Source organism: Oncorhynchus keta, chromosome 21, assembly GCF_023373465.1.
Source record: "Oncorhynchus keta strain PuntledgeMale-10-30-2019 chromosome 21, Oket_V2, whole genome shotgun sequence".
NCBI lineage: Eukaryota > Metazoa > Chordata > Actinopteri > Salmoniformes > Salmonidae > Oncorhynchus > Oncorhynchus keta.
Window position 1 is genome coordinate 34,234,305 of NC_068441.1, and position 21,182 is coordinate 34,255,486.

The 21,182-nt window shown below is 43.0% G+C and overlaps 2 protein-coding genes across 4 annotated transcripts in view; both read left to right on the forward strand.

Annotated features, from left to right (window-relative positions):
- Positions 1-8,763, forward strand: part of LOC118376117 (prolargin-like) — a 13,537-nt gene extending 4,774 nt beyond the window's left edge. For 2 of the 3 annotated variants that reach the window (XM_052473747.1, XM_052473745.1), the window contains exons 2-7: positions 2,306-2,741; positions 4,908-5,093; positions 5,286-5,443; positions 5,642-5,838; positions 6,038-6,116; positions 8,029-8,763. In XM_052473747.1, coding sequence (XP_052329707.1) covers positions 2,310-2,741; positions 4,908-5,093; positions 5,286-5,443; positions 5,642-5,838; positions 6,038-6,116; positions 8,029-8,119 — 1,143 coding nt within the window. In that variant the 5' untranslated portion in view covers positions 2,306-2,309 and the 3' untranslated portion in view covers positions 8,120-8,763. Of the gene's footprint in view, positions 1-2,271; positions 2,742-4,907; positions 5,094-5,285; positions 5,444-5,641; positions 5,839-6,037; positions 6,117-8,028 lie in introns of all 3 variants that reach the window. The other variant, XM_052473746.1, reaches the window with a different exon arrangement.
- Positions 8,764-17,348: 8,585 nt separating this feature from the next.
- il19l (interleukin 19 like) lies at positions 17,349-20,172 on the forward strand. Its single transcript, XM_035762798.2, has 6 exons — positions 17,349-17,596; positions 18,225-18,395; positions 18,587-18,649; positions 18,877-19,029; positions 19,175-19,237; positions 19,585-20,172. The coding sequence occupies exons 2-6, from the start codon at positions 18,237-18,239 to the stop codon at positions 19,690-19,692; spliced, it is 546 nt and encodes a 181-aa protein (XP_035618691.1). The 5' UTR covers positions 17,349-17,596; positions 18,225-18,236; the 3' UTR covers positions 19,693-20,172.
- The last annotated feature ends 1,010 nt before the right edge of the window (positions 20,173-21,182 follow it).

The following is a 21,182-nucleotide window of genomic DNA, read 5'->3' on the forward strand; positions in this document are numbered from 1 at the left end:
TCTCTGGGTCTCTGTCTCTCTGTCTCTGGGTCTCTGTCTCTCTGTCTCTGGGTCTCTGTTTCTCTGTCTCTGTCTCTGGGTCTATGTCTCTCTGTCTCTGGGTCTCTGTCTCTCTGTCTCTGGGTCTCTATCTCTCTGTCTCTGGGTCTCTGTTTCTCTGTCTCTCTGTCTCTCTGTCTCTGGGTCTCTATCTCTGTCTCTGGGTCTCTGTTTCTCTGTCTTTCTGTCTCTGTCTCTGGGTCTCTGTCTCTCTGTCTCTGGGTCTCTGTCTCTCTGTCTCTGGGTCTCTATCTCTCTGTCTCTGGGTCTGTTTCTCTGTCTCTGGGTCTCTGTCTCTCTGTCTCTGGGTCTCTATCTCTCTGTCTCTGGGTCTCTGTTTCTCTGTCTCTCTGTCTCTCTGTCTCTGGGTCTCTATCTCTCTGTCTCTGGGTCTCTATCTCTCTGTCTCTGGGTCTCTGTTTCTCTGTCTCTGTCTCTGGGTCTGGGTCTATGTCTCTCTGTCTCTGGGTCTCTGTCTCTCTGTCTCTGGGTTTCTATCTCTCTGTCTCTGGGTCTCTGTTTCTCTGTCTCTGGGTCTATGTCTCTCTGTCTCTGGGTCTATGTCTCTCTGTCTCTGGGTCTCTGTCTCTCTGTCTCTGGGTCTCTATCTCTCTGTCTCTGGGTCTCTGTTTCTCTGTCTCTCTGTCTCTCTGTCTCTGGGTCTCTATCTCTGTCTCTGGGTCTCTGTTTCTCTGTCTTTCTGTCTCTGTCTCTGGGTCTCTGTCTCTCTGTCTCTGGGTCTCTGTCTCTCTGTCTCTGGGTCTCTATCTCTCTGTCTCTGGGTCTCTGTTTCTCTGTCTCTGGGTCTCTGTCTCTCTGTCTCTGGGTCTCTATCTCTCTGTCTCTGGGTCTCTATCTCTCTGTATCTGGGTCTCTGTCTCTCTGTCTCTGGGTCTCTATCTCTCTGTCTCTGGGTCTCTATCTCTCTGTCTCTGGGTCTCTGGGTCTATGTCTCTCTGTCTCTGGGTCTATGTCTCTCTGTCTCTGGGTCTCTGGGTCTCTGGGTCTCTGTCTCTCTGTCTCTGGGTCTCTGTCTGTCTTTCTGTCTCTATCTCTCTGTCTCTCTGTCTCTCTGTCTCTGTCTCTATCTCTCTGTCTCTCTGTCTCTGTCTCTCTATCTCTGTTACTCTGTCTCTATCTCTCTGTCTCTCTGTCTCTATCTCTCTGTGACTCTGTCTGTCTCTGGGTCTCTGGGTCTCTGTCTCTCTGTCTCTGGGTCTCTGTCTGTCTTTCTGTCTCTATCTCTCTGTCTCTCGGCCACTCTGTCTCTGTCTCTCTGTCTCTGTCACTCTGTCTCTATCTCTCTGTCGCTCTGTCTCTGTCTGTCTCTCTGTAAATTCAATTAATTTCAAAGTGGCTTTATTGCCATGGGAAACATGTGTTTACATTGCCAAAACAACAATGACAAAAACCAACAAAGGGAATTAAACAACACAAAGACAGAAACAATCAGACATTAACAGTAAACATTACTACACAAGCAAAAAGTTTCAAGAGAGTACCATGGGAGGGGGGTCACACATTTTGCTGCTGGGATTGATTTGTGTTCAAATTCTTTGTGGGTTTGTGTAATTTGAGGGAAATATGTGTCTCATATGGTCGTACATTTGACAGGGGGTAGAAAGTGCAGCTTGGTTTTCAACTAAGTTTATGGACAGTGGTCACATATCTTGTCTTCTCTTGAGAGCCTGGTCTTCCTATGGCAGCCTAACAGAGCCACATAACCAGCTGGCTGAGGGGACTTTTCTTGAGGTTCATCTCTGTAGGTTAAGGCTTTGTAATGGAATGTTTGGGCATCGCTTTCCTTCAGGTGGTTGTGGAATTTAACAGTTATTTTCTGGATTCGGATAATTAACGGGTGTAGTCCTAATTCTGATCTGCATACGTTATTTGGGTTATGCATTGAAAATATTTTTATAATTCTGCATGCGGAGTCTCAATTGGGTGTTTTTCCCATTTTGTGAATTCTTGGTTGGTGAGTGGACCCCAGGGCTCACCACCATAGAAGGCAATTCCTCCACCACTTCTCTCTCCGTCCTAAGGCCACCAAGTGGGTTCTATAACTGAGTGGAATATTTTAAGCCATATCCTAATTGGGATGTCAAATTGTATGTTTCTTTTGATGGCATAGAAGGCCCTTCTTGCCTTGTCTCTGTCTGTCTGTGTCTATCTCTCTCTCTCACTCTCTCTCCAACTCTCTGTCTCTCTCTCAATTCAATTCAATCTCTCTAGCTCTTTTTCCTCCACCCCTTCTCTCTCCATCCAGGACAATGAAGGCAGCTGTGGGACTCTACTCTGCCCTGGTGCTCTGTCTCCTGATGGGGGCAGTGTTCTCCCAGAGACCGAGACCTAAAAAACCTCCTAAGCCTCCTAAGGCCACCAAGCGGCCCTCTTTCAAGCCTAGCCTGCCCACTGATGAGCTGGAACCCCAGGAGCCCACAGACTTCCCCCCTCCCATCCTTGGCCCCCCCTCCATGTTCCTTGACTGCCCCCGCGAGTGTTTCTGCCCCCCCTCCTTCCCCAACGCCCTCTATTGTGAGAACCGGAACCTCCGTACGGTCCCTGTGATCCCGTCGAGAGTCCACTACCTTTACCTGCAGAACAACTACATCTCTGTGGTAACAGCGGAACCCTTCAATAACGCCACAGAGCTGCGATGGGTTAACATGGCCAACAATCGCATAAGAAAAGTAGACAAGCAGGTGGGAGCTTTTTTCTATTTATTTATATAATTTATTTATGCATTCACTTATTTTCATAATTCCATCTTTCTTTCTTTTTCTCGCTATTTGCCTCTGTCTCTCTTTCTCCCTCTCTCCCTCTCCCTCTCGCTCTCTCTCTCTCTCTGTCTCCCCTCTCTCTCTCTCTCTCTCTCTCTCTCTCTCTCTCTCTCTCTCTCTCTCTCTCTCTCTGTCTCCTCTCCTCCCCCTCTCTCTCTCTCCCTCTCCCTCTCTCTCTCTCTCTCTCTCTCTCTCTCTCTCTGTCTCCTTCCTCTCTCTCTCTCTCTCCCTCCCTCTCTCTCTCTCTCTCTCTCTCTCTCTCTCTCTCTCTCTCTCTCTCTCTGTCTCCTCTCCCTTCCTCTCTCTCTCTCTCTCTCTCTCTCTCTCTCTCTCTCTCTCTCTCTCTCTCTCTCCCTCCCTCTCCTCTCTCTCTCCCTCTCCCTCTCGCTCTCTCTCTCTCTCTCTCTCTGTCTCCCTTCCTCTCTCTCTCTCTCTCTCTCTCTCTCTCTCTCTCTCTCTCTCTCTCTCTCTCTCTCTCTCTGTCTCCCTCCTCTCCCTCTCTCTCTCTCTCTCTCTCTCTCTCTCTCTCTCTCTCTCTCTCTCTGTCCCTCTCTCTGTCCCCTCTCTCTGTCTCTCTCTCTCTCTCTCTCTGTCTCCCTCTCTCTGTCTCCTCTCCCCCTCTCTCTCTCTCTCTCTCTCTCTCTCTCTCTCTCTCTCTCTCTCTCTCTCTCTCTCTCTCTCTCTCTGTCCCCCCTCTCTCTGTCTCTCTCTCTCTCTCTCTCTGTCTCTCTCTGTCTCCCTCCCCTCTCTCTCTCTCTCTCTCTCTCTCTCTCTCTCTCTCTCTCTCTCTCTCTCTGTCCCTCTCTCTCTGTCTCTCTCTCTCTCTCTCTGTCTCCCTCTCAATTCAATTCAGTTCAATTCAAGGGCTTTATTGGCATGGAAAACATGTGTTAACATTGCCAAAGCAAGTGAGGTAGATAATATATAAAGTGAATATATAAAGTGAAATAAACAATAAAAATTAACAGTAAACATTACACATACAGAAGTTTCAAAACAATAAAGACATTACAAATGTCATATGATATATATACAGTGTTTTAACAATGTACAAATGGTTAAAGGACACAAGATAAAATAAATAAGCATAAATGTGGGTTGTATTTACAATGGTGTTTGTTCTTCATTGGTTGCCCTTTTCTCGTGGCAACAGGTCACGAATCTTGCTGCTGTGATGGCACACTGTGGAATTTCACCCAGTAGATATGGGAGTTTATCAAAATTGGATTTGTTTTCGAATTCTTTGTGTATCTGTGTAATCTGAGGGAAATATGTCTCTCTGATATGGTCATACATTGGGCAGGAGGTTAGGAAGTGCAGATCAGTTTCCACCTCATTTTGTGGGCAGTGAGCACATAGCCTGTCTTCTCTTGAGTGCCATGTCTGCCTACGGCGGCCTTTCTCAATAGCAAGGCTATGCTCACTGAGTCTGTACATAGTCAAAGCTTTCCTTAATTTTGGTTCAGTCACAGTGGTCAGGTATTCTGCTGCTGTGTACTCTCTGTTTAGGGCCAAATAGCATTCTAGTTTGCTCAGTTGTTTTGTTAATTCTTTCCAATGTGTCAAGTAATTATCTTTTTGTTTTCTCATGATTTGTTTGGGTCTAATTGTGCTTCTGTCCTGGGGCTCTGTAGGGTGTGTTTGTGTTTGTGAACAGAGCCCCAGGACCAGCTTGCTTAGGGGACTCTTCTCCAGGTTCATCTCTCTGTAGGTGATGGCTTTGTTATGGAAGGTTTGGGAATCGCTTCCTTTGAAGTGGTTATAGAATTTAACTGCTCTTTTCTGGATTTTGATAATTAGCGGGTATCGGCCTAATTCTGCTCTGGATGCATTATTTGGTGTTCTACGTTATACACAGAGGATATTTTTGCAGAATTGTGCGTGCAGAGTCTCAATTTGGTGTTTGTCCCATTTTGTGAAGTCTTGGTTGGTGAGCGGACCCCAGACCTCACAACCATAAAGGGCAATGGGCTCTATGACTGATTCAAGTATTTTTAGCCAAATCCTAATTGGTATGTTGAAATGTATGTTCCTTTTGATGGCATAGAATGCCCTTCTTGCCTCTCTCTCTGTCTCTCTGTGTCCCAGGTGTTTGAGAAGGTACCTGGTCTGTTGTTTCTCTACATGGAGAGGAACCAGCTGAAGGAGGTTCCTGATGACCTGCCAGCTGGGTTGGAGCAGCTCATTCTCAGCCACAACCAGATCTCCAAGATCCCCTCTGGAGCCTTCGGCAAGATGGAGCACCTTGCTCTGCTCGACCTGCACCACAACAAGGTACACACACACATACAAATGCACAAACATACACACGCATTTATGCATGCACACACACACATACAAACACATGCACACAGGCATGTATGCACACGGCCTCGCACAAACACATGCTTGCATGCACACACAAATGCACTCACTCTCACGCTCACTCAATGTTAATTCTCCCTGTGTATTCTCTGTTGTGTTTAGTTGAGTGACAGTGATGTGGGGAAGAACACTTTTAAAGACATGAAGAACCTGGTTCAGCTGAACTTGGCCCACAACATCCTGAAGAAGATGCCAGCTAACATCCCCAACGGCATCACACAACTATTCCTGGACAGGAACAACATCGAGGACATCCCTAAGTAATGACACATGCATGCACACACAATGCAGGTACGCACACGTACACACACACACATTATCTATTGGCCGAAACATTGGTGTGAGATCCAGTAAAGCACACAAGAATGACAGTGTTCTGAACTCTCTATCCTCTAAGCACTTGGAAAATACTGCATCATCCCACTATTTACAGTAACCCACTTGTCTTCCCAATGTAGGGACTACTTCCAAGGCTTCTCCAACCTGGCGTTTGTGAGACTCAACTTCAACCAGCTAAGTGATAAGGGAGTACCTAAGGCTGTGTTCAACGTTTCCACCCTGCTAGACCTTCACCTGGCCCACAACCAGCTCACCTCCGTCCCCCTGTTCAACCCCCAGCTGGAGCAACTGCACCTCAACCACAACAGCATTGAGAGTGAGTAGCCTAACATAAGGCCATAATAGGTCTGTAGCATGACCACAACACAAGCACATCACAACTATAACAGCATTGAGAATGAGTAACATGCAATGGAGATGCAAACATTAGTAACATAACCACGACAGCATTGATTAACCTATGTGTGTGTGCATGTGTGTGTGTGTGTGTGTGTCCGTGCGTGTTCATATGTCAGGTATTAACGGAACCCAGCTTTGTCCATTCAGTCTGTCCTCTGAGAGTCTGACTGATGAGGCTCTGATGCCCAGGCTCAGGTAATATAAATATTCATAACACAATAGGTATGATAAATGGATTGATTTATTGATTTGTGTCTTTGATTGATTGATAGTTTGTTTGTTTGATTGATAGTTTGTTTGCTTGATTGATAGTTTGTTTGTTTGATTGATTGATAGTTTGATTGATTGATTGTTTGTTTGATTGATTGATAGTTTGTTTGATTGATTGAAAGTTGATTGATTGATTGATAGTTTGTTTGATTGATTGATAGTTTGTTTGATTGATTGTTAGTTTGATTGATTGATTGTTTGTTTGATTGATTGATAGTTTGTTTGATTGATTGAAAGTTGATTGATTGATTGATAGTTTGTTTGATTGATTGATAGTTTGTTTGATTGATTGTTTGTTTGTTTGATTGATTGTTTGTTTGTTTGATTGATTGATAGTTTGTTTGATTGATTGATAGTTTGTTTGATTGATTGTTTGTTTGTTTGATTGATTGTTTGTTTGTTTGATTGATTGATAGTTTGTTTGATTGATTGATAGTTTGTTTGATTGATTGATAGTTTGTTTGATTGATTGTTTGTTTGTTTGATTGATTGTTTGTTTGATTGATTGATAGTTTGTTTGATTGATTGATAGTTTGTTTGATTGATTGTTTGTTTGTTTGATTGATTGTTTGTTTGTTTGATTGATTGTTTGTTTGATTGATTGATAGTTTGTTTGATTGATTGATAGATTGTTTGATTGATTGTTTGTTTGTTTGATTGATTGTTTGTTTGTTTGATTGATTGATAGTTTGTTTGATTGATTGTTTGTTTGATTGATTGTTTGTTTGTTTGATTGATTGATAGTTTGTTTGATTGATTGTTTGTTTGTTTGATTGATAGTTTGTTTGATTGATAGTTTGTTTGTTTGATTGATTGTTTGTTTGTTTGATTGATAGTTTGTTTGATTGATAGTTTGTTTGATTGATTGTTTGTTTGTTTGATTGATAGTTTGATTGATTGTTTGTTTGTTTGATTGATTGTTTGTTTGTTTGATTGATTGTTTGTTTGTTTGTTTGATTGATAGTTTGTTTGATTGATAGTTTGTTTGATTGATTGTTTGTTTGTTTGATTGATTGTTTGTTTGATTGATAGTTTGATTGTTTGTTTGTTTGTTTGATTGATTGTTTGTTTGTTTGATTGATAGTTTGTTTGATTGATAGTTTGTTTGATTGATTGTTTGTTTGTTTGATTGATAGTTTGATTGATTGTTTGTTTGTTTGATTGATTGTTTGTTTGTTTGATTGATTGTTTGTTTGATTGATAGTTTGTTTGATTGATTGTTTGTTTGTTTGATTGATAGTTTGTTTGATTGATAGTTTGTTTGCTTGATTGTTTGTTTGTTTGATTGATAGTTTGATTGATTGATAGTTTGTTTGATTGATAGTTTGTTTGTTTGATTGATAGTTTGTTTGATTGATAGTTTGTTTGATTGATTGTTTGTTTGATTGATAGTTTGTTTGATTGATAGTTTGTTTGATTGATTGTTTGTTTGATTGATTGTTTGTTTGATTGAGTTTGTTTATTGTTTGTTTGATTGATAGTTTGTTTGATTGATAGTTTGTTTGATTGATTGTTTGTTTGATTGATAGTTTGTTTGATTGATCGTTTGTTTGATTGTTTGTTTAGTTTGTTTGATTGATAGTTTGTTTGATTGATTGTTTGTTTGATTGATAGTTTGTTTGATTGATAGTTTGTTTGATTGATTGTTTGTTTGATTGATAGTTTGTTTGATTGATAGTTTGTTTGATTGATAGTTTGTTTGATTGATTGTTTGTTTGATTGATAGTTTGTTTGATTGATAGTTTGTTTGATTGATTGTTTGTTTGATTGATTGTTTGATTGATTGATTTATAGTTTGATTGATAGATGGTATGATTGATTGATTGATACCCAACAGGTACCTGCGTCTGGATGGGAACCACCTGAGCCCTCCTGTCCCTCTGGATGTCATTATGTGTTTCAGACACCTCAAGTCTATTGTCATCTAGAGTCAGGCCTGGACATCACAACATCACACACACACACAAAACCACACAACACACACACAACCACACACATTAGTATTTTAGATGGGTGAAATGGTGCCAGATAACCTGAGTAAAATGATAACTGTACGGCTTTGACAACTTCAGGAATATTTCACAGCTGAAAGATTTTAAAACATTAAAACAAATATTTATAAAACTAGGTTTTGGTGCATGGATGTATCTGCAGTTCCAGTAAGATAGGAGTTGTTTTGTCTGTAAGTTGTGTTTCTAATATTAAGGTAAATTACCATAGAATAATGGAACAAGTGGCAGATGGAAAATAAAGGTACATTGACTGACATGCTACAAATATAGTGTAGTTATAATTAGGGTATGATTAGTCTTTGCACATAATGAATGTACTGTAACACTACATCTGGGGTAGGAAAGAAGCATGGTAATGGTTTACAGGGGCTAATACACAGGTATGGCATTTGGTGAATGAAAAACAGGTTAAAAACGTGACTACCATGTAGTTTAAAATGTCCTTGGTGTATCTGTGTTTTTGAGGTACTTTCGATAAAAGTAATTGTATCCCTTTGTTTTGTATGAAGCAGTTCTGTACAAATAAAATAAATAAAACGTGCTCGTGGGCTAATCATGAATCCTTTCCGAGCCACATCATTCCTATCCTTCTGAGAGTGTTCACTGTCCCCCTCTGAAAGCACAGTCTCCACTACCTCCTCATGAACCTATTATCACTGTCATCCTTGTTCCTGGCAACCCATTCTTGCTATATCGTCTGGAAAACCCAGAATATGACTGCTGCTGTTATAGGGAGGCAGGGAGAGAGCCAGCGAGAGAGCCAGCGAGAGAGCCAGCGAGAGATCCAGGGAGAGAGCCAGCGAGAGAGCCAGGGAGAGAGCCAGCGAGAGAGCCAGGGAGCGAGCCAGCGAGAGAGACAGGGAGAGAGCCAGCGAGAGAGCCAGGGAGAGAGCCAGGGAGAGAGCCAGGGAGAGAGCCAGCGAGAGAGCCAGGGAGAGAGCCAGCGAGAGAGCCAGGGAGAGAGACAGTGAGAGAGCCAGGAAGAGAGCCAGGGAGAGAGCCAGGGAGAGAGCCAGAGAGAGAGCCAGGGAGAGAGCCAGGGAGAGAGCCAGCGAGAGAGCCAGGGAGCGAGCCAGCGAGAGCCAGTGAGAGAGCCAGCGAGAAACCCAGGGAGAGATCCAGGGAGAGAGCCAGCGAGAGAGCCAGGGAGCGAGCCAGCGAGAGCCAGTGAGAGAGCCAGGGAGAGAGACAGGGAGAGAGCCAGCGAGAGAGCCAGGGAGAGAGCCAGGGAGAGAGCCAGCGAGAGAGCCGGGGAGTGAGCCAGCGAGAGCCAGTGAGAGAGCCAGCGAGAGAGCCAGGGAGAGAGCCAGGGAGAGAGCCAGGGAGAGAGACAGCGAGAGAGCCAGGGAGAGAGCCAGGGAGAGAGACAGCGAGAGAGCCAGGGAGAGAGACAGCGAGAGAGCCAGGGAGAGAGCCAGTGAGAGAGGCAGGGAGAGAGCATGTTGTGCTGCATGTTAGAGACAGACAATTTGCCATGTGAAGTGAATTATTATCTCCTTATCCGCCTGTCTGTCTGTCGAACCATACTGTATGTACAGAATATATAAACAGACACACACATGTATGTGCCTACACGCACACACACAGGAGAATGAGTCAGTTTGTTGTCTTTTAGAAAAATATGTTTTGGAAGGGTTTTCTGGGTGAGGAACGACCAATTGATGAATGTCCCTGTGGGTGGTGCTTTTTGCTACTCATCCATGGGCTTATCAACACTAAATATAACAATTATATCATTAATATAACATTCATTTCTGAGAAACAATGACAACACTAGGTACTCTGTCTTGGAATTTGAAAGGCCTAAATTGTCCTATCAAATGTTACAACTGTATTGATATACTATAGCAACACTCCAAGAAACACACCTGCTCCATAAGGACCTTGGCATCCCGTAATCCGAGCTGTCAAGTTATACATTTTACATTTGTTCACAGTCTATTTAACAAGGAGGAAACATTTTACAATGAAATTGGACCCATCTCCAGGCTGTTCAGTGTCCCCTAAATGATGTGGTAGTGCCCTGCAGTTAAATGCTTCTGGGACAAAGTAAACCTTTTATTTTTTAGAAGTGCATGAACGTAAATATATTCAAACGCATTCTTAAATGGAAGAAGTTTGGAAGCACCAAGGCTGTTCCTACAGCTAGCTGCCCGGCCAAACTGATCAATCGGGAAGAAGGGCCTTGGTCAGGGTGGTGACCAAGAACCCGATGGTCACTCTAACAGAGCTCCAGATATTCTCTGTGGAGATGGGAGAACCTTCCAGAAGGACAATCATCTCTGCAGCACTCCACAAACCAGGCCTTTATAGTAGAGGAGCCAGACAGAAGCCACTCCTCAGTAAAAGGCGCATGACAGCCCGCTTGGAGTTTGCCAAAAGTCACCTAAAGGACTCTCAAACCATGAGAAACAAGATTCTCTGGTCAGATTAAACCAAGATTGAACTCTTTGGCCTGAATGCCAAGTGTCACGTCTGGAGGAAAACTGGCACCATACTTATGGTGAAGCATGGTGGTGGCAGCATCATGCTTCTGAATGTTTTTCAGCGGCAGGGACTGGGAGACTAGTCAGGATCGAGGGAAAGGTGAACGGAGCAAAGTACTGAGAGATCCTTGATGAAAACCTGCTCCAGAGCACTCAGGACCTCAGACTGGGGCGAAGGTTCACCTTCCAACAGGACAACGACCCTAAGCACACAGCCAAGACAACGCAGGAGTGGCTTCGGGACAAGTCTCTGAATGTCCTACAGTGGCCAAGCCAGATCCCGGCCTTGAACCCAATTTAACATCTCTAGAGGGACCTGAAAATAGCTGTGCAGCGACGCTCCCCATCCAACCTGACAGAGCTTGGGAGAATCAGCAGAGAAGAATGGGAGAAACTCCCCAAATACAGGTGTGCAAAGATTTAGCGTCATACTCAAGAAGACTCGAGGCTGTAATCTCTGCCAAAGGTTCTTCAATAATGTGCCGAGTAAAGGGTCTTAATACTTATGTAAATGTGATATTTCCATTGTTTTTTGTTTATAAATTAGCAAAAATGTCTCATTATGGGGTATTGTGTGAAGGTAGATTTTTTTGTATTTAATAGATTTTAGAATAAGTCTGTAACCAAACAAAATATGTAAAAAGTCAAGAGGTCTGAATACTTTCCGAAGGCACTGTAATTGTTAAGGACTGGGGAGTTTTTCTGGCAAAAAAAAAAGGAATGGAGCTAAGCACAGGCAAAATGGATGGAGACATGGGATTGTGGGAATGAGATGGGAGTTGGGGCTGGAGTCTCACTTCTTTTTGTTTTTTTTTCCCATTACATACTACATCTATTATTATTTTTTATCATAATGATCAATACTTTGTATGTATGTAAAAAAAAAAATCGATGTTTTTTTATTTTTGAGTGGAAGCTCACAGGTGAATATGAACTATTACCCCCCTTCCTCCTAAAATTACAACAAAACCTAAAATGATTGGTCCCAAAAAGAGAAGAACACATGTACGCAGTCATGAGAAGTTCAGTCTGAAAAACAAAGGAAGGAAGAATGAGTCCTTGCTGAGGATGCACATGTGTCTCATATGTAGAAATATTTCACATTCATATCGCACCGTTCATTGTGCTGAAAAGGGTGTAGTTTCACAGGTCAAAATGACTGCAGAAAATGACCGCTTCTCCAGAAGCTGTCTTGGCCATCCCTGCTTACCTGGATCCTTGTGATGAGTCATCTAAAAGGTGAAACTACAGCACAAGGAAAGGAGAAACAGATCATTTCCACCCACACCTACTCAGATAAACATAAACTCACACCTATCCACGTACTGAGTGAATGAGATGACGTCCCTCAAGACTAAGGTCTAACCTCTCTCCTCATGACACGCCAGCGAAAATAAACTGATCATCCTTTGTTACTCGACAGTTGACGTAGATGCTTTCTTTCTTCTCTCTTGTTGTGCCATAGCTATGATCTTTTGCCAAGTTCTATATACTTCTATAAAATGCCAAAACATACCAGCTAATCCAGCATGAGTCCTGGAAATAACACGTTTTACAACAGTAACTGTAAGCGTCTCGTTCACTCCAGGAATCCTGTAAAGCTTGGCCTTAGGGCTTAAATACCGTCAGCCCAACAGCCCAACCTTATTTGTGTCTTGAACTATGAGATCAGAGTCTGCTGCCAGGAAGTGGTTTAGTGAGGAAGACTCTTTTAGGGACACATTACGGTAAACCTATTCCTGGACTAAAAAGCACTTTCAATAGAGTAAATGAATGAAAGCGTCGTAAACCTTCATGTTCATGTCACAGTGACACTGTCAAATAAAGTAGAACCAAAGTGCATTAGAGTCCAGGAGTAGTCTTAATTCATCTGGGTTCTGCAACACTGGCCTAGAGAGTTCTAATCATAAATGTTCAATCTCACCCAGCTGCAATGGGCTACAATACCCTGAGGGGCCTAACAGCTTATATTCAAGGGAACTGAAACTCACTCCCATAAACACAGTAATGCTGACCTCTTATGGTTAGAACATGTATTACATCAACGAAAAAGGAAAGAAAAACAGCACACCCTCAAAGTGAGGTGCTGACTAATTGAAGACGAACTATGCAATTAAAAAATAAAGTTTCACATTCATTTTGGTAACAGTTTACTTGACACCCAGCATCATAACACGTTATGACACAGTCATAACCATGTCATACGATGTCGTAACAGCTGATATGACTTGTCATAAACTGTCATGATATGGTCTTAACATTGTCATGACACATATATTTACACCTGTTGTGACATATATTGCATGACTTTATGGCTGGTTATGACACCCACATAAGAGTGACAAAACATGCCCTTGTGTCAGTTTTCAGTCAAAATGAGGATGTCTTGTCCTGCTCCTGAAATCTGCTCCTGCATTCATCATTCTGCAACAGAGCATTGAGGTAGGTGCATGTCTGACATCAATGCGTGCACAATTACAATTACAATTTAATATGGTCTATTTCAGGAAATGTTATATAACATAAACATACTGTTGATAAGTAGTTTATGGTGTCTTGGAATGTTTTGCCTTGTGTGGAATATCTACATAGGCGTACAGAGGCCCATTATCAGCAACCATCACTCATGTGTTCCAATGGCACATTGTGTTAGCTAATCCAAGTTGATCATTTTAAAAGGCTAATTGATCATTAGAAAACCCTTTTGCAATTATGTTATCACAGCTGAAATCTGTTGTCCTGATTAAAGAAGCAAAAGAACTGGCCTTCTTTAGACTAGTTGAGGATCTGGAGCATCAACATTTGTGGGTTTGATTACAGGCTCCAAATTGCCAGAAACAAAGTACTTTCTTCTGAAACGTGTCAGTCTATTCTTGTTCTGAGAAATGAAGGCTATTCCATGTGAGAAATTGCCAAGAAACTGAAAATCTCGTACAACGCTGTGTACTACACCCTTGCCAGAACAGCGCAAACTGGCTCTAACCAGAATAGAAAGAGTGGGAGGCCCCGATGCACAACTGAGCAAGAGGACAAGTACATTAAAGTGTCTAGTGTGAGAAACAGGCACCTCACAAGTCCTCAACTGGCAGCTTCATTAAATAGTACCCGCAAAACACCAGTCAACAGTGAAGAGGCGATTCCGGGATGCTGGCCTTCTAGGCAGAGTTTCAAAGAAAAAGTCATTGGAAGACAAGAGTGATGGTTGGTGATAATGGGCCTCTGTACGCCTATGTAGATATTCCATTTAAAAAATCAGCCGTTTCCAGCTACAATAGTAATTTACAACATTAACAATGTCTACACTGTATTAATTATCAATTTGATGTTATTTTAATGGACAAAAATATGCTTTTATTTCAAAACAAGGACATTTCTAAGTCACCCCAAACTTTGGAATGGTAGTGTAGGTGTCATAACCAGCCATAAAATAACTCAATATATGTCACAACAGGTCTGAATATATGTGTCATGATAGTGTTATGACCATATTATGACAGTTTATGACAAGTTATGTCAGCTGGTATGACTGTTATGACACTGGGTGTCAAGTATAGTGTCACCCTAAGTTTTCCTTGAATGTGGATGATAGCTAATGAGCCAAACCGGCAAAGAGAGATGAGTCCGCAACTTTATTTTTTCTTTGCTCATGTATTACACAATGTTCTGCCCTACATTTCCTAGAGGAGTGCTGAGTCACTTCTTAGAGAGGTTAGAGAGGAAGTACTTTTTTCTGTTAATGCAGTATATTCTGGTTCCACTGTGTGCTTTGATTTCCTGGACCTGCAGCCTGCTTCCTATATGCTTCTTCTCATCCCACATAGCTGAGCAGCTGATGGATTCCCATAAGCACCTGTCTGGTAGGAGAACACGTCAAGAGCTTCAGGCAGAAAGGTGTGACATCATACGGAGAGCTCTGCTGGGGGTGGATGGAGATTCCGTACATATTTATGTCACAAGATGACGAGATGACAATCATTCAACAAAAACATTTTCAGTTCACGGAGGAAAGAGATGCTGCTGGGAAATGTTCAGAAAATACAGCAGAGATGGAGCCAGAGCTTTCTAGCTCCAGCCTCAGCCTCAGCCTCAGCCTCAGTCTCAGCCTCAGCCCCAGCCCCAGCCCCAGCCTCAGCCTCAGCCTCAGCCTCAGCCCCAGCCTCAGCCCCAGCCCCAGCCCCAGCCTCAGCCTCAGCCCCAGCCCCAGCCCCAGCCTCAGCCCCAGCCCCAGCCTCAGCCCCAGCCCCAGCCCCAGCCCCAGCCCCAGCCCCAGCCCCAGCCCCATCCCCAGCCTCAGCCTCAGCCCCAGCCCCAGCTCAAGCCTCAGCCTGAGTTCCAGCCTCACACCCAGACCCTTGGCCTTCTTGGAAGGCCAAAGAAAGTTAGGGAAGCACCTCACTGTGGTAGTGTATTGTTATGTTCTCCATGGAAAGTTACTGTAAACAGAGGTGAAATTGGGGTGGAAGAGCAAGGAACAGAATTCTTAAAGGGAAATGATTTTGACAGAAACGTACAGTGGTTAGTGGTTAAGGCCTGCAATATAGTAATAATGTGTGTGCTTATATTTGTCCTAGTTCACACATGTAAAAGTGTGTTTTTGCATATCCCAACTCACCATGAGACACCCTTGGAGAGTGGAGTCACTTCCAGGGTCAGCCATTATCAAAGGCGAACCTGGAGCAATTAGGGTTAAGTGCCTTGCTCAAGGTCACATCGAGAGATTGTTCACCTTGTTGGCTCAGGGATTCAAACTAGAGACGTTTTGGTTACTGGCCCAATGCTCTAACCGCTAGGCTACAGGCTGTCCATATACAGGCTGTCCATATACAGTGGGGCAAAAAAGTATTTAGTCAGCCACCAATTGTGCAAGTTCTCCCACTTAAAAATATGAGAGAGGCCTGTAATTTTCATCATAGGTACACTTCAATTATGTCAGACAAATTGAGAAAAAAAATCCAGAAAATCACATTGTAGGATTTTTAATTAATTTATTTGCAAATTATGGTGGAAAATAAGTATTTGGTCACCGACAAACAAGGAAGATTTCTGGCTCTCACAGACCTGTAACTTCTTCTTTAAGAGGCTCATCTGTCATCACTCGTTACCTGTATTAATGGCACTTGTTTGAACTTGTTATCAGTATAAAAGACACCTGTCCACAACCTCAAACAGTCACACTCCAAACTCCACTATGGCCAAGACCAAAGAGCTGTCAAAGGACACCAGAAATAAAATTGTAGACCTGCACCAGACTGGGAGGACTGAATATGCAATAGGTAAGCAGCTTGGTTTGAAGAAATCAACTGTGGGAGCAATTATTAGGAAATGGATGACATACAAGACCACTGATAATCTCCCTCGATCTGGGGCTCCACGCAAGATCTCACCCTGTGGGGTCAAAATGATCACAAGAACGGTAGGCAAAAATCCCCAAACCACACGGGGGGACCTAGTGAATGACCCGCAGAGAGCTGGGACCAAAGTAACAAAACCTACCATCAGTAACACACTACGCCGCCAGGGACTCAAATCCTGCAGTGCCAGATGTGTCCCCCTGCTTAAGCCAGTACATGTCCAGGCCCATCTGAAGTTTGCTAGAGAGCATTTGGATGATTCAGAAGAAGATTGGGAGAAAATCATATGGTCAGATGAAACCAAAATATAACTTTTTGGTAAAAACTCAACTCGTCGTGTTTGGAGGACAAAGAATGCTGCGTTGCATCCAAAGAACACCATACCTACTGTGAAGCATGGAGGTGGAAACATCATGCTTTGGGGCTGTTTTTCTGCAAAGGGACCATGACCACTGATCCTTGTAAAGGAAATAATGAATGGGGCCATGTATCGTGAGATTTTGAGTGAAAACCTTCCATCAGCAAGGGCATTGAAGATGAAACGTGGCTGGGTCTTTCAGCATGACAATGATCCCAAACATACCGCCCGGACAACGAAGGAGTGGCTTCGTAAGAAGCATTTCAAGGTCCTGGAGTGGCCTAGCCAGTCTCCAGATCTCAACCCCAATAGAAAATCTTTGGCGGGAGTTGAAAGTCCGTGTTGCCCAGCAACAGCCCCAAAACACCACTGCTCTAGAGGAGATCTGCATGGAGGAATGGGCCAAAATACCAGCAACAGTGTGTGAAAACCTTGTGAAGACTTACAGAAAACGTTTGACCTCTGTCATTGCCAACAAAGGGTATATAACAAAGTATTGAGATAAACTTTTGTTTTTGACCAAATACTTATTTTCCACCATAATTTGCAAATAAATTCATAAAAAATCCTACAATGTGATTTTCTGAATTTTGTCTGTCATGGTTAAAGTGTACCTATGATTAAAATTACAGTCCTCTCTCATCTTTTTAAGGTGGAGAACTTGCACAATTGGTGGCTGACTAAATACTTTTTTGCCCCACTGTATATCGTTAACTGTCAAGGATATATTACGCAAGCCTTGATTTTAAATCCCAGAACTGTCATCAGTTCCTTCCTTCCTTTCTCTTCATTAAAATTACTCATGTAGAGATGAGCTGTTATTCCTTCCTATGCTACTGTATTTCCTCTTACCTGTTTCTGTGTGACTGTGCATGTGAACACCTTGTGGAATATCTGACGAAATTCCCCTCTCTGCCCTATAAGAGCCAGACATGAGCGCCAACATGGACACAGAGGACTGCTCATCAGAGAGAGAGAGGACACACACACACAGAGGACTGCTCATCAGAGAGATAGAGGACACACACACAGAGGACTGCTCATCAGAGAGATAGAGGACACACACACAGAGGACTGCTCATCAGAGAGATAGAGGACACACACACACAGAGGACTGCTCATCAGAGAGATAGAGGACACACACACAGAGGACTGCTCATCAGAGAGATAGAGGACACACACACAGACACACAGACAGGTGAGTTGGAACACCTGCCACACACCTAAGGATTTGTTGGGGGCATGTGGTCCGGCAGGGGGACTGGGGGGCATGGCGTAGAGGCCGGGGAGATTTTGACTTGGATGTGGGAAATACTTTTAAAATTGATTACTGGATGCTGCACTGAACTGACAATACACTATAAACATGGATATGTCACAAACTATAAAAATGTGACCACCGAGTCATTTCTGGAGGCTTGAAGCAGCGTTACTGTCGCAATAACTCGAAGCAATAACTTAATAACTATAGCTAACTTAGACTGAGAAGACTTAACATGAATGTGTATGTTGTTATGTCAGGGATGCTCTATCTAAAAGTTGGACTTTTCCTTTCATCAAGTATACTTTTTTCTCCATACACCTGTCAGTAAAAATGTTTTTATTGTCACATAAACCTGAAAAGTGTTGTTTTGTACAGTCATAGCCATAGTAGTACGGCACCCCTGCTCAAGAGTACAACAACAGATTTTTTACCTTGTCGGCTCAGGTAATCAAACCGGCAACCATTTCGGTTACTGGCCCTATGCTCTAACCTCTAGGCTATGTGTTACTAGTACGTAAGGTGTGTGAGTTTACTTTCTAAGTGATGCTCTGTCTGTCTCCAGGTTGATATAGAGATGAAGCTGCTGTTAAGCCCCACCATTCCCAGGCTCCTCTTCCTGTTAGCGTGTCTCAGTGGGTGTGGCTTGGGACATGGCATACACCTGGGAACCTGCTCTGTCACCGTACACACTCACGAACTACGCAAGCACTACACAGAGATACGGAGCTCTGTGGTGAGCACACAAATACACACACAAACACAGTCATTTCCATGATCCTGTATTAGAACAAGAAACCTACCCTGAGGCTCTCAGTCTCTACCTCTCCTCACTCTCTGTCACACTGTCTGTTTTACATATACATATTTTATTAGAGTGAATAGAATTTTGTATTGACTGTGTTGTTGTGGGTTCAATGTGTGCAGATAGCAGCAGACAGTCAGATGGGAGTGAGACTGCTGAGGGGAGACGTGATGAGGAACATACAGGTAAATTGTTCTCACTACCTTAACCTGAATATCAATGTTCTTTAAAAGGCGCTCAGTCTAGTGTTGTCCATTACGGGAGACCTTTCCCTGGTGCAAAAAAGCACATATATGTATCTGTACAAAAAAATACAGTAAACCCTCATAACCTGGCAGCATGATATAATTTGGAACATTTCTTTAACAATGTGCTGCAGTAAATGTAACATGTAGTGTGTCCTCCCTTTCAGGAGGGGGAGTACTGCTGTTTCCTGCGTCTTTTGCTACGTTTTTATGTGGAGAGAGTGTTTGTTAGCCACGGCATGTCTCAGCCACTGCACCGACGCTCAACCAGCGCTCTCGCTAATAGTTTCCTCACAATCAACAAGAACCTGAGGCAATGTGTAAGAAGACACACACACACACACAGGCATGCACACACACACACACATATTAACACACAACAGCACACATTTTACACCTAAAAACTCACACATAAACAAAAGCTACTACTATCGTTATCTAATGACATCTCTTTATGTCCTCCAGCACTGCCACTGTGGAGAAGATACCAGGAGAAAAATGGACTCCCTACAGGCCCAGTTTGACAAGGTAACTACACACACTGACATATAAATATACATATAGAGAGATAGATAGTAAAATAGAGAAAATACTGTTTGGTGAGTGTATGGTGAAAGAGGCTTAGACAGTCCAAGAGAAGAGAGTGAGAGAGAGGAGATTAATCAATAAGATTCATGCCAATATTAACCTCTCTCTGCCTTTTCTCCATCCTCTCACCCTCATCTTTCCCTCCTCTCCCACTCCTTTCTCACCCTCATCTATCCATCCTCTCCCCTCATTTATTCCTCCTCTCCCCCTCACCTCTCCATTCTACCACCCCTCATCTCTCCATTCTCTCTTGCTTATGTCTCCATCCTCGTCTCTCCATCCTGTAGCTGGAGATCTACCAGGCAGCAGTAAAGGCTATAGGAGAGCTGGACTCTCTACTGGACTGGCTGGAAGAACTCAAGCACAACTCACACACAACTCACACAGACAGATAACACATATGAAAATGTGTAAATGTTGCAGTACAGATGATATGTTACATTTTTGTTACCACATATAATTTATTTGATGGGATAAGTTTACCTGAAAGGAATATTTATTAATGTGTGTATTGATGCTAATGTATGTATTAAAAGAGACATATGTCAGTCTCAGATGGTTGTCTTAGTTCCATAAATAATGTTTCTGTGATAGTGTTATTAACCAGTGTGAATTTGACCAAACTGTCGAATTTCCCTACAAATGACATATACAGTGCCTTCGGAAAGTATTCAGACCCCTTGACTTTTTCCACATTTTGTTAGGTTCAACCTTATTCTAAAATGTATTTAAAAAAATGCTAAATGACTTAAATGTAAATGTAATGTAAATGTTTTCATCAGTCCCCACACAATACCCCATAATGATGAAGCAAAAACAGTTTTTAAAAATGTTTTGCTAATTTATATAAAAATAAAAAAACTGAAATATCACATTTACATAAGTATTCATTCATACCCTTTACTCAGTACTTTGTGAAGCACCGTTGGCAGCGATTACAGCCTCGAGTCTTCTTGGGTATGACGCTACAAGCTTGGCACACTTGTATTTGTGGAGTTTCTCCCATTCTTCTCTGCAGATCCTCTCGAGCTCTGTCAGGTTGGATGGGGAGCGTCGCTGCACAGCTATTTTCAGGTCTCTCCAGACATGTTTGATCGGGTTCAAGTCCGGGCTCTGGCTAGGACACTCAAGGACATTTAGAGACTTGTCCCGAAGCCATTCCTGCGTTGTCTTGGCTGTGTGCTTATGGTCATAGCTCTGTTGGTCCTGAGTGCTCTGGAACAGGTTTTCATCAAGGATCTCTGTACTTTGCTCCGTTCACCTTTCCCTTGTTCCTGACTAGTCTCACAGTCCCTGCCACTGAAAAACATCCCCACAGCATGATGCTGCCCCCACCATGCTTCACCGTAGGGATGGTGCCAGGTTTCCTCCAGATGTGACGCTTGGCATTTAGGCCAGAGTTCAATCTTGATTTTATCAGACCAGAGAATCTTGTTTCTCATGGTCTGAGTCTTTAGGTGCCTTTTGGCAAATTCCAAGCGGGCTGTCATGTACATTTTACTGAGGAGTGGCTTCCGTCTGGCCGCTCTACCATAAAGGCCTGATTGGTGGAGTGATGCTGAGATGGTTGTCCAGAGGTACTCTAGAGCTCTGTCAGAGTGACCATTGGGTTCTCGGTCACCTCATGTCCGACTGCTGAGAATAAAAAAAAATATTTGATCAATTTTATAATACAGCTATAACGTAACAAAATGTGGAAAAAGTCCAGGGGTCTGAATACACTCCATAGGCACTGTAAGTGTGCAATTGCTGGTACCTGGGCTGTCATCCTTAAACGTAGTTGATTATAATTTGACAGGCACCTTGCCCTCATTAAGCTCTCGGAGCGCACACTGGACGCTCTGGCAAAGGAGTAGGGTTGTTCTGAGCGTTCGGACCTTACAAT